The sequence below is a fragment of the Callithrix jacchus genome, chromosome X (assembly GCF_049354715.1).
Source record: "Callithrix jacchus isolate 240 chromosome X, calJac240_pri, whole genome shotgun sequence".
Classification (NCBI taxonomy): Eukaryota; Metazoa; Chordata; class Mammalia; order Primates; family Cebidae; genus Callithrix; species Callithrix jacchus.
The window spans coordinates 126,339,525-126,354,929 of record NC_133524.1 but is presented as its reverse complement, the minus strand read 5'-3'; the positions used below and the strand labels follow the sequence as shown (position 1 = coordinate 126,354,929).

The following is a 15,405-nucleotide window of genomic DNA, read 5'->3' as shown; positions in this document are numbered from 1 at the left end:
AATTTGCATTTTCCATGAAGAAAAAATATACCAGTCCTCAGGGGAAAAGAAGCTTTTCATGACCCTTAATAATGTGTGTGTGTGTGTGACATTCTAGTTCTGAAAGAAATTTTTCACAGGAAGTTTCATATATAAGAGAGCACGCTAAGTGAAATGGTTGAGTGATCTCAAAAGTCCAAACACTGGTTTGTAGGCCAGGACCCATCTATGGCAAAATGTAAAAACTAAAACTGTAGTAAATTTGTCATGAAGCTAAATCTGCTCAATTGAAAGGACTGCCCTTTATTCTGAGATGATAGACTTCTTGTATTTTTGGTTTTAAAATGTTCTTTCTTTTACGGACTCTATGAGTAGGATATTGGTTCATTTCTTTGTTATTTTTCACCCACTTCTTTTCTTGTCAAATTAAGAGGCTGGTGATCTTAAATCTCCATATAATTTTATTTTATTCATTTCCAAAATCTGGAAATCTGGGAACCACAGATGTAGTGGGAAATGTCCTCACTAATGCCTCTCCAAAGCTGAACACCTTTGGAGGGCATGACTCTGGACCTGTCAAATGCTCTAAAAAGGCAAGAACACAGTGTAAATGAATAAAAATGAGTTGAGCGAAGATGGGCTAGAAAGGGAGATTTTGCAAAACCTTTCACTAAAGGAATAAAGCTCCACTGGTGGAAATTTGGAATCAAAGATGAAATATTTGGGGAGGACCTTTGTGAACTGACATTGTGCCATATATCCCACCAATCCCAGTTTGCTAGCTTGTTTGCTATTGTACATGAGCCAGGCCCTGTCTTACCTTTCCAACTGAGCTGAAACAAGTGTTCAGATAATCTTTTGGGGAAGTAGGACAGATGATGGTAGAATTTGAGAGTAATTGTAAAAAACTTTGGGAACTTGTGCCTCTAAGATGGCTGGTGAGAAGTCCAGGATCATCTCACAATTCAGCCAGGCTGTCCTTGGAAATCTGTGTTCTCTCTTCAGATAAGAAAAGAGATACAAAGTTGAGTAGGTAAATGCTAATCTGACAAAGACTGCCTAAAAAGTCTTTTAAAGGATCTATGTAGAAAGGAGGCAGGACTGTAATGGGTTAAAATTTCCCAGTACACAGCCAAAATTCTTAATTTTCCAATAAATTTTGTAGGAACTCTAAAGAAATAACAATAATGTCTCAGAAATATGTAGCTCAGTTGAAATCATAACTTTCTATAAAATAGCTTAATTATGCATATTTGAAATAGTTATTTTGGAATAATCTATGGTTGCATTTCAGTGGTTTTACTGTGAGTGAAAACTACCTCCTGGGGCTCAGGGGTCTTTGGAACACCTAAAAGATTGGAAATGCTTTTATTGGGCTAGGGACACTTAGATGGAGGGAAGTCATTAAGTGCAGGCAAATCTTTTCTGAGGGTGTAAAGGGGCTTTCAGTAAGAACCGGGGTCCAGTTCTGAAAACGTAAGCAAGGTAATCAATGTGTGTCACTTCCTACTTTTGCCTACCTCCAGTTGATACATGGCCTGGCTGCAATTTGAACTTCTTTTGTGGCCCAAAATTGAAACAAAGAATTTTAAAAAGAGACCCTGAAACACCGTGACAATGCATGTGTTAAATACCTCAATAGTAAATTCTGGGTTTAGAGATAAGTAACTCCAGGGTAGCCTCCTGAATAGGAAGGTTTGAAGCCCACATACAAGGTTGAGTAAGTAGATACAAATATGACAAAGAGTGTCTGTCTTTCCCTATGTAGACTAATGGTTAGGACTGCATGCTTAGTGAGAGCCACTTACTATGTGTCCTTATTGTGTTATCTCTATGAGCTTCAATTTCCTCATCTGTAAAATAGGGAATAATATTATTTCCCATCCCTTAGGATTGCTGTGAAGATTAAGTCAGATGCAGTGTATAAAACCTGAAAATTCATAAGTAGCCAATTAATAGGTAGCTAGTATTCCTCTCCCCTGCCACAAAATAAAAGTCAGCATTTTACGGTAAGATCACCTGAGGTCAGGAGTTTGAGACCAGCCTGGCCAACATGGTGAAACCCTGTTTCTACTAAAAGTACAAAAATTAGCTGGGTGTAGTGACATGCACTTGTAATCCCAACTACTAGGGAGGCTGAGGCAGGAGAATCACTTCAACCCGGGAGCAGAGGTTGCAGTGAGCTGAGATCATGCCATTGCACTCCAACTTGGATGTTAAGAGTGAGACTTAATCATCCTCTGTCTCAGAAAAAAAGGGAATGCCAGCATGAACTGGCCTGCCAAGAAACAAGAAACTATCAAGGATTGAACCATAAAATAGGAACATGTGATATCTTTGTCAGATACTTTATGTGATACTTTCTATTTTCATTCCATGAAAATTGTTAACTGTATTAACCAGTCACACTCCACCCCAGCCATGCTGGATATTCTCCTTATCTGTTACTCTGACAGACTACCTTAGAAGCTAGTGACTTAAAACACAATCAGTTTATTATATTTTAAGGTTTTTCTGGATGAGGAATTTGGGTAGGACTGAAATGGGCAATTTTTCTGTTCCATATCATATCAACTGGGATACCTCAGTTGTGGCAGGCTGATTTCAAGACTTCACTCATGTGCATGGCACCTTGTTAAGGACACATACAAGACTGGGCTCAGCTGGATCCCTCTTCCATTTGCTTTAAGTCCCTCTCCACATGGTCTCTCTAGCAGGGTAGTCAGCCTTACATGAGGATGCAAAGCTCCCGTATCACACATTTATAGAAACAAAAGGTAGAAATTGCATCTCTGTTAATGCCTGGGCTTGAAAAAGGACACAACATCCCTTCTGCTATATTCTATTGGTTATATCAGTTCTAGAGCCCATCCAAATTCAAAGGGGTGGGGGCATAGACCCTTACCTTGATGGAAGGAAAATTAAAGAATTTATATCCAATTTTAATCCACCGTATTGGGGGAAAAAGAATTGTATGTAAACATTTTATTGCTCATATGCCTTATTTTTTCAACATACTTGCCTCACTTTATATCTGCAATCATATTAATTCATTGAAACAATTGTCAAACTGCATTGAGAGGCAGTGTAGTGGTTAACAGCATTAGAATTAGACCAAGTTGGATTTGAATTCTAGGTGTGCTCGTACTGGCTATGTAAACTTGAGCACGTAACTAAACACCCCTTGAACCTCAATTCCATTATCCATAAAATGAAGGATAACAGTATCTAAACTCACGGGTCTGTTAGAATGTGATTATATAAAATGCTTAGCACTGAACCTAGAACATTTTAAACATTTAATAAACAGTTATGGTGATTCATTGATGGTACAGCATTGTAACTGTTTGCATAGTTGTTTCCAATCTAAAATATAAGCCAAGGATTTTGTCCTATTCATTTCTGCAACCACAATACCTGACAGAAGACCTGTCATCAAAATACTGAATTAATAGATACAGGGACAAGTGCGTAGCTGTGCAGAATGACATTTGCCTCTATTGTAACTCCTTGGTTCAGATGTGTACAGAGGATGGACAATAATAACTCTGCCAAGGTTGAGTAAGTGCAAGTTGCTAGGTAGCAGAAAGGCTTAAGGCTACATGGAAACATTACTTGAAATCATGTGGTAGAGTTGCAAGTCTGAGAAGCAAGCTGGCCTCAGCTAACAGACAGCATTTGCAGAATTTTCAGTGGGCTAGGACTTTGGGAAGTACATGAATGAGAGGAGGGAATACAGTCTGGGCACGGTGGCTCATGCCTGTAATCCCAACACTTTGGGAGGCTGAGCCAGGTGGATCACTTGAGGTCAGGAGTTCGAGACCAGCCTGGAAAAAATGGTGGAACCTCATCTCTACTAAAAGTACAAAAAAAAAATTAGCCAGGCGTGGTAGCACATGCCTGTAATCCCAGCAACTAGGGAGGCTGATTCAGGAGAATTGCTTGAACCTGGGAGGCAGAGTTTGCAGTGAGCTGAGATCGCACCACTGCATTCCAGCCTGGGCAACAGAGTGAGATTCCATCACAAAAAAAAAAAAAAAAAAAAAAAAGAAGGAATACAAATAATCAACATGTCATGGCTCTTCTGGCAATGGCCATGCCAAAAGTCAAGAAGGCAATGGGGAAAGGGTGTTAGAAGAGACATTTTGTAAAAGCAAAACAGAACAGGATATTTATTGTGAAGAGGACTTTGGAGGAATACCTGGCCTTTTCCATAACTCTTTTCTATGATTTCAAATCTTTGAAAGTTTGAATTCCTAATATAAATGGCAATGTTGGTGATACTAGACAAGCTAAGCCAGGGGCCTGGAAAAGGGAGAGAATTTCTCTGGTGTTCTATTCCCAGTGTGTTTTAAATTGCTGGACTGCTTTGATTTTTCAGGTTCTGCAATATATGTATAAATCCCATGAATTGAAATGGTTTCCTTGGTTGACATTGGAAATCCACATTCATTTTGGTGCTTAATGGTTAAAGATAAACAAAAGAAATAATCAACATGATAGAAGCCTTTGAAGTGTCATGTACAACCTGCCCTCTAGCAAGCCCTTATGGACAGTATAGCCTGTGGAACTCCTGGCATATTGAACAAAAGGAAGAGGGGGAAGTTTAGCTACTCTGGCTTTAGCCATATATTATGAATACATTTGCTTTTAAATGAATTTATAAAATATTAATGCAATTATATGAAACAGCAGAGTGGTAAGTACATTAGTCAGAAGTTTTATTTATCCTGTATATTTGTTTTTTGTTTGTCTCAACCTATTAGTGACAGTACATGGAGACAGGCATTTCCTTCTCAGCCAAAGTGGCAGAACTTGTTTAATGAAGTGATGTTTCTGTAATCTGTGGTAAGGTAGAGTTGTGAGTGACAGAGCTATATGAATAACAATAAGGAGGCAAGCAGAACAATAAAAGGAAGACAAACATTTCAGTAGGAGAGGAAAAATAGATGGGATTGTTCCATTGGCACACAATCTAACCTGATCTTTTCCTGACAAAAATTAACAGTTTGTAAATGGATGAGATTATGTTAACATTCTCTCCAAAATCTTCTGCATGAGGGATTAAATTTTCCAAAGACATAGATGGCATTCTTAACCATAGTGCTCTTATTTTACAGCATAGGAAGACAGAGTATCAGAAGTCTTAAGTTCTGTAAGATCAAAAGGGAAACCTAGACACCATCCCCAACACCTGCATGGAGCCTGACATATAGGAAGCCGATCACAGATGTTTGTGAATGGGGGAATGAATGCCTGAATCAGTGCATTTATCACTGTAGATTTTCACATTTTAAATGGAAGGAAGGACACTTACCTATCAGGACTATCTATCATGCCAGAGAGTTTCATATCTGTTCTATGCTTTCATCCTTTGAGCTAAAAGTCATTATTTACCCCCTACTTCTACCAAAAAGGAAATGGAGGCACATAGATATTAAGAAACTTTCTTCAACATCATATAACTACTATATGGAGGAGAGGAAAGTATAGATATGAGATCCATAGGTGGAAGAGGGTGTGTGCGTGTGTGTGTGTGTGTGCACATGCAAGTTTTGTTTTTGTTTTTGTTTTTTTAGATGGAGTCTCGCTCTTTAGCCAGGCTGCAGTGCTGTGGCGCAATCTCAGCTCACTGCAACCTCTGCCTACTGGATTCAAGCAATTCTCCTGCTTCAGCCCCCCAAGTACCTGGGATTACAGGTGCCCACCACCGTGCCCAGCTAATTTTTGTATTTTTAGTAGAGATGGGGTTTCACCATGTTGGCCAGGATGGTATCAATCTCGACCTTGTGATCTGCCTGCCTTGGCCTCCCAAAGTGCTGGGATTACAGGCATGAGCCACTGCACCCTGCCTAAAAGTAAATATTCTGATAAAAATAAGACTTCCTCTTGGGAGAAATTTTTTTCTTTCCAAACATTTTCAGGGTCTTGACATCACAGGATAAGAGGCATGTGAGAAGCTGGGGAATGCCCTTACTTGCTTGGGGTACTTTTGTAACAGGGGATGCCCATGTGCCACCCACCTGTCTATCTGCCCAGTCACAGATCTCCCTCTTATGGAGCCTGTTAGACCTGATTATGCATCTGTGGGAATCCTGGGTTCTTCCTGTTATGGAGGTTGACCTCCTCCAGCATCTTAGAGAAAAAGAGTCACTCAGAGGACTTCAGGGCCACTTTAAGGATATATATACAGGTATTGCCCCTCTAGCCTGTGTGGTGAACGTGGTAAAGTCTTTGGGAGTAGGGCCTGCTCCTGCTGCTGCATTACCAGAACCCTTCAGGCTGCAGTACTTTATTTCTTTGCAGTCCACTGTGTGTTGTTCTATAGTGAAGGCAGAAGTGGGAGGCAGAGAAGCAAAGATGTAGAGTGCACTCCCTTCTCTCAAAGAAATCTCATTTTGATCTAGAGACAAGATTTAAACAATGAAATCAATACTGTTCTTAGACCCAGGCAAGTGGGGCTCCTCCTCAGGGGCCCCTGTGGTTTGGAACACCTACCTGGATAATTTCTAAGTCCCCTTCCTGAGCCAAGGCAGGCAGTGGCATCAGAGCAGCTGCCCTGGATCCAGAGCAGCTCCTCCCTTTATTCTGATTGCAAGAAGCACCTTTCTTGAAATTTTCTGAGTTTCCCTCCATTGTCTGGGACTGACTGTGGCTGGCAGTATCATCTGAGAAGCCCCAATCTTAAACTGAACACATGTGTACCAGAGTCCCCAATTCTCCCCCTTGGGACACTCTCCAATCCTCTAACCTATATGTGCAGTGAACTAGATGCCCCAAGAAGTTTCAGGACTCATGGCTATGGAATCCTCCCCCGAGTCTTGGTTCCAGAAGAGGGACCTGATAAGGAAACCACTCCAGCTGGCTGCTGTGACATTTCTTTCATGGTATCGCATGAGATTGTGCCATGAAAACTCTGCCAGTACTGATTAGTGGTAAAACAAATTGTGTACATAGATAGGCCCCACAAAAAATACTCGCTTTGGGGGTACCCACACATGCTAGAGGCATCCCTGAATTAAACAAAGGATGGTGTAAAATAAAATAAAATTCAGTGGTAACAAGTATGGAACCAACAGCTTTTAGATGCAAAGTCAAGAATTAACCAGAATTATCTGGAAAGACCTCTTCAAGGAGGATGACACTTAAGCCAGGCCTTGAAGCATGGGGAGAATTTGCAGAGGCTCAAATAACTCCAGGCAGAAAGAACAACATGAACAAAGGCACAAGAGTAGTTATTTATCAAGCCTATGCTCAGCATATTAGATTCATCATTTTGTTTACTTTTCACAGCTCCCTATAAGGGAGGTGATATCAACCCTATTTTGCAGATGAGGAAATGGAAGTTAATCCTGCCAAGCAAATGGTAGACTTAAAACCTAGGTGTGCTTGATCCCCAAAGCTCTGTGCTCTTATACCATGCTGTACTATACAAAGAAAACCTGTACAAGGGACAGTAAAAAGCATTCTCGGAATGGAGCAGAGAGTGTGTGTTGGAAACTAGCAGAGGCAAAATCAATAGACAAGGCATGGCCATGCTATGAAAGACCTTGGATGCCAAAATTAGATGCAGAGACTTAAATAAGCCCTGGTCAAACAAAACAGCCCATCCCAAAAGGAAAATGCACAACTGTATGATAACTCAATGCCTGTAATCTCAGCACTTTGGGAGGCCAAGTCAGGTGGATCACCTGAGGTCGCGAGTTCGAGACCAGCCTAGCCAACATAGAGAAACTCTGTATCTACTGAAAGTACAAAATTAGTCAGGCATGGTGGTGCATGCCTATAATCCCAGCTACTCGGGAGGCTGAGGCAGGAAAATCACTTGAACCAAGGAGGCAGAGGTTGTGGTGAGCTGAGATGATGCCATTGCACTCCAGCCTGGGCGACAGAGCAAGATTCCATCTCAATAAAAAGACCTGGGAATACTAAGTACCACACTTGTTAAATATTTTGCCTCTGTCTTAGAAGTACCTTTGATTTGAAGCTTACAAAGTAACATTCTATCTCCACTAAACTTTGCCTGGTGTCATTTATTGTTCTCTCTTCTCCTTTTTCAGACTTTGATCCTGCTCTTGGAATGATGACTGGAATTCCACCAATAACGCCAATGATGCCTGGTTTGGGAATAGTACCTCCACCAATTCCTCCAGATATGCCAGTAGTAAAAGAGATCATACACTGTAAAAGTTGCACGCTCTTCCCTCCAAATCCAAGTAATATTCTGCTTTTTTCTTTACACAAGACACAATGTTTTAGTGTACAAGAAAGCTTTCTTCTTTTTCAGAAGAATACCCAAGGGCTTCATAGAGGTTTGTATGGAAACTTCACCTAGAGAACCGAAGATAGGAAAATTTTATCTTGTTAGACAAGGTTGAATTTTATGCACAGAAAAGTAGACTTTTGTGTGCAGGTTGCGGTACAAATGGTACATGTTTCTAATGCCGTCTGGTGAGGAATTCAAGTGTGTTAGTACAGAAGGAAGCATACAAATTGCTCAGCACCATCATTTGCAGTCTTTCCTTTTCATAACTGCCCCACGTGCTGATGATGGCAGAGACAGAGTTTGGTTGGAGGCACATGAGAATATACATTTGGTGCTAATAATCTTACACTACTAGCAGCTATTCATACATCATTCAAACCACTGCTATTCAACTGATGGGCTGGAATAGACAGTGAGGCATGGTTCAACATACTGGAAGTGCAGAGAGAAATATTTGAGACTAAGTCACACTACTTGTAGCCCCAGTCAGTACAGTTCAAGTAGAAGTAATCTCGAGATCCATTTATCAGTAATCAACAGCCTTCTTCTTAGCTTCACTTTAAAACATGTGTAAAGATATGGTGGCCATATTTTAGTTAAAATGTCCCAGTAATAATAATTGACTAAAGCTTTTTTCCAGATCCATTTGGGGTTTATATACATTAAATGATTAGAAACTGATTCTGCATGTGCCCTAAACCTCATTAATTATTTTCCATAGTTCTAGTCATACTAGGTGGCATACCAAGGGAACCACCACTGCCGTACAAAGATTAGAGCTGCTTGTTAAGGGATACATTCAGTGGTTTAGGGCATAGATCAAATGGCCTTGCCCTATCAGGATAAATATGAATCTTTGACATGTGACTTGAGACAAAAATTTCATCTCCTACCTTAAATAAGAATCAGTTCATCATGGTCCAAGCCCTGGCAGGAACCCAGATTCTACTTAGTATGGTCTGCTCATAACAGGATTTTAGAATCAATTAGAGTTGGTTGGATAGATCGTCTTGGCCCCTTTTGCTAGAAAAAAAAAAGGATCTTTATATTTTCTTCTGGTTTTTGAACGTGGTTGTCAACAGGAGACATCGTTCCAAACCAATAAGAAATCCAGGAGGCCAGCATCTCAGAAGACTGTATTGAGAGAAGAGCTGGTATGTCACAAGGAGAATTAGGGAATGGAGAATAAGATGCCCCTTGCAGGACATACTTGCCAACTCAAATGGCCATTCCTGGATTTGTATTTAGTGCCTAGGTGAATGAGCAGCACCATTTTATCTTTGCTCCACTGTTCCTACAGTGGGCGGTGGCCTTTTTTACCTTTCTTTCAGTGTGTTGCTATTGGATTAGAGAAAGCTGTATATTCCTGATAGTACCTTTTCTACATAAAAAGCCATGAATTTAAGCACTGCCAGTGGCAAAACCTCCTGCTTATGAAAGGGTAGAATCCTGCTGATTTAATCATTCATTTATCGCATAATCAGCCTGCAGCAGGCTTTCATTGTCTCAAACACATCCAGGCTAACAGGATGGCTCACAACTGTCATGTCCAGGTTGGGTGCAGTAGTTGACTTTACAGGATGTTCAGTTTCTAAATTTCTAAAGAATAGCACAGATGCCTTGTTTATGACACATAGATGATATTGTTGAGCAGTCTTCAAATGAATCTAGAAATATATAGCTTGAAGAGGCTCTAACTTTTTATAACCTCTAGTAAAAGAAACGAACTGACATCTCTCAAATACATTTTTATCTTTCCCCAGCTGCAACCATGCCTCTTCAGTTCTGAGTTGGAAGGGCCACAGAGTGAGAGGGCAACACATCTCCCTCATGGCTCCATCTTTCAGTTCTTCATTCTTGTATTAAGAATGCTTACAGGGCAGCTAGCACCAGCAAATTGGTGGCTTCTGTGAAGGAACCAAGCTTTGGAACTGAATTCAAACATAACTCTCTTAACACAGTTTAAAGCAAACTGGTGTTCTGTTTGCTTTTTAGAACTAGAATTTTGTTCAAAGGGGGCTTGGATTACTTGGGTGGAGAAACACTAAAAGAGGTGCTTCTCTTGGTTTTCTACTGAAAGCATGGCAAAGTGACATTGTTGTTAGTGGCCTCAAGACATTGCTTTGTGAATGTGAGATGGGAAGAGCAGGGTAGGACAGGAAGAACAGGGATTTGGTGTGACTAAACCCCTTATCTTCTCAGCCCACCAACCCTGCCTGCCTGATCAGGCCTTGATTATTGTATTAGTCCATTCTCACATTGCTATAAATAAATACCTGAGACTGGGTCCTTTTTAAAGAAAGGAGTTTGAATTGGCTCATGGTTCTGCAGGCCATACAGGAAGCATAGTGGCTTCTGCTTCTGGGGAAGCCTCAGGAAGCTTCCAGTCATGACAGAAGGCAGATAGAGCAAGGTGTCTCACATGGCAGGAGCAGAAACAAGAGAATGGGGATGAGGTGCTTTTAAATGATCATTTCTCATGGGAACTCACTCACTATCACAAGAGCAGCACCAAAAGGACGGTACTAAACTATTCATGAGAAATCCACCCCCTGATCCAATCACCTTCCACCAGGCCCCACCTCTAACATGGTATATTACAATTCTACATGAGATTTGGGCAGGGACACAGGGCCAAACCCTATCAATTATAAACCCCACTACTTATTCCTACCTGTCTCTGGTATATTCTCTTGCACTCAATGGCCTCTGAAATTCCTCTCAACAATAAAGTCTTGTGATTCAGGGACTCATACAATCTCTTTATTCACCATCCAGTCTGCTTCTAAGTCGTGTTGCTTTATTAGAAAGTATCTTTGCCATGCATTCCCTCCCCTATGTCCCACCTGACCTTTCATCCAAGTGTTTGTCACATACACAGAACCATGAAATTGTCCTGAGGCTCCCATTGCCCACAGATTCATAGTCCAACTCCTGACCTCAAAAACCTTTCACCTGTCTGTTTCATATGACTGTCTTCAGTCCATCGCTTCTACTTGCCATGTACCTGCCCTTTAGTCAAGTTCAGCAGCTTCCTGACCTCATACTCCTCACACTCTCCTCCAGCCCACCTTCAAGCATACCCCTTTCTAGGGCACTTCCACATGGAACATATTGGAAATAAAATTATAATGAATCACTCTTAGGCATTTTCACTTAAATAGTGAACGTTGAATCTAACGGATTTCTTTCCCTCGCACAATGCATTTAATCTGTGAGAAAATTATGTCAGTCTACCTAATAATATGTGTCTATAATCCTTCCAATAACCACTGCTATGATTTACTTTTTATCTGCCATGATTCATTTTCTAAATTATTGTAATAGCCTTCTAAATAGTCTTCCTTCTTCACCCTTGCTCCCTACAGTCTATTCTCAACAAAACAGCCTTTTAAAACCTAAGTCTGTTCATGTTGTTTCTCTACTCAGAACCCTTGAATGGCTCCCCATTTCACTCACAGTAGAGACCAAAGTCCCTACATTGTCTCCTTGACTTCATCTGCTACTCTCCTCCCCATCAATCGCTCTGTTCCAGTCACACTGACCTTCATGCTGTTCCAAGAACGCACCAGGCACCCTCCCATCATAGGACCTTTGCACTAGCTCTTCCGTCTGCCCACCAGAATGCTTTCCCTCTACATATCTGCATGGCTAACTCTCTCACTTCTTTTAAGTCTTTGCTCAAATGTCACTTTCTCAGTGACCCTGATAACCCATTTAAAACTTATCTCCTTGCCACAGTTCCAATCCTATTTACCTTCTCTATTTTTTATATAACATGTATCTTTTTTTGAGACAGGATCTCACTCTGTTGCCCAGGCCAGAGTGCAGTGGTGCGATCTTGGCTCACTGCAGCCTCCACCTCCTGGGCTCAAGTGATCCTCCTGACTCAGCCTCTCAAGTAGCTGGGACTAAAGGCATGCCCCACCATGCCCAACTAATTTTTGTATTTTTTGTAAAGACAGGATTTCACCATGTTGCCCAGACTGGACTTACTACCTTTCAACAAACTATATAATTTGTAGAATCTAAACCCCAACAAGGCAAAATTTGTGCCTTTTTTGTCTCCTGATTTATCATCAGCACTTAGAAAAATATATTACATATAGTAGGTGTTCAATAAATATTTGTTGAATGATGGAGGGAGGGAGGGTTGGATGGATGATGACAGAAGGAAGAGTCAGAGGTCTAGAAAGAAAATCAGAAGAGTATGGGGTAATCACCACCACATGCTAATGACTTCCAAATCTATATTTGTAGTTTATATCTCTTCCGAGCTTCAGATACATGTAGCCAACTGCTTACTAGACTTTTCTGGGTCTATGTACATCAAATGTACAAAAAATGGTATTATAATATAGAAGACAGGCTACCAGTTTGTAAATCAAGAGAACTGTGTTCTATTCCCAGCTCTGTCACTAACTAGCTGTGGCATCTGTGGATAGTCATATAACCTCCTTGAGTCTCAACCTCCTTGTCTGTAAAGCAAAAATATTGGGTTAGATTAGCCTGGATAACTCCAATGCTTCATCCAGCTCTGAAGTTATGATTCTCTACATTAAAAATGCAGCTGCCACAGTAATTATTTACATAGGCAAAAGCCCTTTAAAATTCGTTAGGAAAATCAAGGGCTGGTTGGCAGGTAGCATGTAGAGGTTTGTATCTTCTCTGGAGCAGGCACTATAGTATAATGGGTAAGTTTTCAAGCTCAGATGTGACACAAGCCAGCCTGGTTTTATATCCCAGCTCTCTATCACTAAATAGCCATAAGATGTCTGATAAGGAACTTCACTTCTGTTATGTAGACTGGGGAAAATCAGACCTGGTCTATAAAGTCAGGGGATCAAACTAGAGTGGAGCAGAACTAGTACCTCACATGAAGATAAAGGGCGAGTGAATACCCCATTGTTGCAGAAGCCACATCCTCTGATTTCCAGAAAACTGAGATGTAACCGGAAAAAAACAAGTGCCCTGGAACACGCTTTTTTTGTTCACAGAGTGTCTATCAGAGATTTACTGAATTCCTAGTTAGCAGTTCTTAGTGGTAAGAAAAGAGGGTAACACCATCTCTCCAGAAAATGTGATTTTGCCAAGATTTTTCACTTTAGCGATTAGACCTTCCATGGAGAGGTTACATTTTGAGACTACTGGGAAATAACAGTGAACAGGGAATAAGTAATGGAATATCATCTGCTATCTGTGTCCAGGCACATGGGAAAATACCCAGGAGCCAGAAAAAGAGCAAGAGCAATGTTTTCATTTTACAGTATAAAAACAGGAAGACCCCATTTTGACTCTCAGGGCTGAATGCTCTAAAGAGAATTAGAGAAAGTGGGTAGATTGAGCATTATTAAAATTCCCCAGCCTTCTAATTTTTTCAATCAGTTGGGATTACATTAACATTCATTTAACCCCTGCTGATTGTCCAGGGGACCTTCAATCTTGAGCTGTCTAATAAAATCGACTCAAAGACTTTGCAGTATATAAATCCTGGCAAACTAGCTGAGTGATCTGTGATGCTCCTTTGAAAAGCAAGATTCAAGTGGCTTATCGGTCCTCTATGCTTGCTTCCTGCCTCACTTCTCAAAGATCAGCAGTGACTCTGATTGCCCCAACATAGCTCGGCAGAGTGGATGCTTGGGCGTAATTAGAATTGCTAGAAGCTCCTCCTTTTCCATTACCAGAGACTAGAGTTCTTTATGTTTCCAGTTATCTTGAATCTTTTTACATGGAACTTTTCTTTGTCTCCATCCTGAGTGGTGATTGGGGTGCTATAGAGCTTAGCACATTACCTAATTAATAGGTGGGCTTCGAATTTGCTCTCCTATGGGTTATTGTTGCTGTGCCCTGATCAATGTATTTCAGTGGGATTAGAAAATCAGGCCCAGACAGACAAAGTGCTTTCAGCTGTTAATTAAGGAACGGGTACTCTCCGTTAAGGATGATAGTATAGCCCATTGCCCTGCTTGGTGGCATACACCTAAATCTAAGAAAATGCTAACAAAGAAACTTTCTACATTTACCCAAGGAAAATAAATAAATCCCCAGCATTCTTGACTTTACTCTTAGTGGCTTTTACGCCCTTTTACTTAGAAGACAGTCACCATAGAAGAATCACAGCATCTAAATAGGGTGATGACTTCATCACAGAAGTTTTAAATCCCACTAATGTAGCCAAGGGAAGGAGGCTTTGCATTTTCAGTGTTACATTTAACTGCTGCAGTAAGCAGATGCTTTTTACAGTCTCTCAGTGGGCCTAAAGGTAGACCAAAAGAAATTTAAACAGTATAAAGTGATTATTTGCTTCACAAAAGGATTCTTTACCACCTAATTCTCCTAAATAGTAAACTTCAGAAGGCTTTTTATTCTGAAACAGGATTGTATTCTAAAGGCTCTGATTTTAAAACATGGCTCCAACTATATGGATACTCTTGAAAATTCTTTACCTTACTTAGTAGGTGGTGCGGGGGCGGGGGAATTGTGTTCCATGGTCAAAGCCATATGTGTCTTCATAGCTGTAGATTTCTCTATCCATATGAGTGGTTCCTTCTCAATCCCAGCCTTATCTAAACATCTCGGTAACACAAGGATCTGGAAATTTAAAAGTTCACATCTTAGCTACCACTCTACTCCAGACTTCTGGTAGGACTTTAGAAAGTCCCAGACTGGGAATTAAGAAACCTGGGTTCTATAATAGTAAATAATAATAATGCTATAATAACTGCGGTTTGTTGGGAATCTGTCAAGTCCTAGGCATTGAACCACATGCAATACAGATAGCATATAATCAGTTATCCTACAATAACCCTTGTAAGGTGGGAATAGCAACCTTATTTTAAAGATGAAGAAAGAGATTTTCAGGGGTTATATAATTTTCCCAAGGTCATACACACAGTCAGTAATGAAGTTAAGATTTAAATTTAGGTTAACTTGCTACAAGTTCTTCTTCTTATTATTGTTATACTTTAAGTTCTGTGGTACATGTGCAGATTTTGCAGGATTGTTACATAGGTATACACATGCCATAGTAGTTTGCTACCTCCATCCCCCCATCACCTATTTTAGGTATTTCTCCCAATGTTATCCCTCCCCAATCTCCCCACCCCGCTATCCCTCCCCTAGCCCTCCACCCCCAACAGACCCCAGTGTATAATGTTCCC

The 15,405-nt window shown here is 40.6% G+C and overlaps 1 protein-coding gene across 12 annotated transcripts in view; it reads left to right on the top strand.

Annotated features, from left to right (window-relative positions):
* Positions 1-15,405, top strand: part of ENOX2 (ecto-NOX disulfide-thiol exchanger 2) — a 290,714-nt gene that overhangs the window by 213,240 nt on the left and 62,069 nt on the right. For all 12 annotated transcript variants that reach the window (XM_078363075.1, XM_035289389.3, XM_078363071.1 and 9 more), the window contains one exon: positions 8,040-8,195. In XM_078363075.1, coding sequence (XP_078219201.1) covers positions 8,040-8,195 — 156 coding nt within the window. The remainder of the gene's footprint in view (positions 1-8,039; positions 8,196-15,405) is intronic.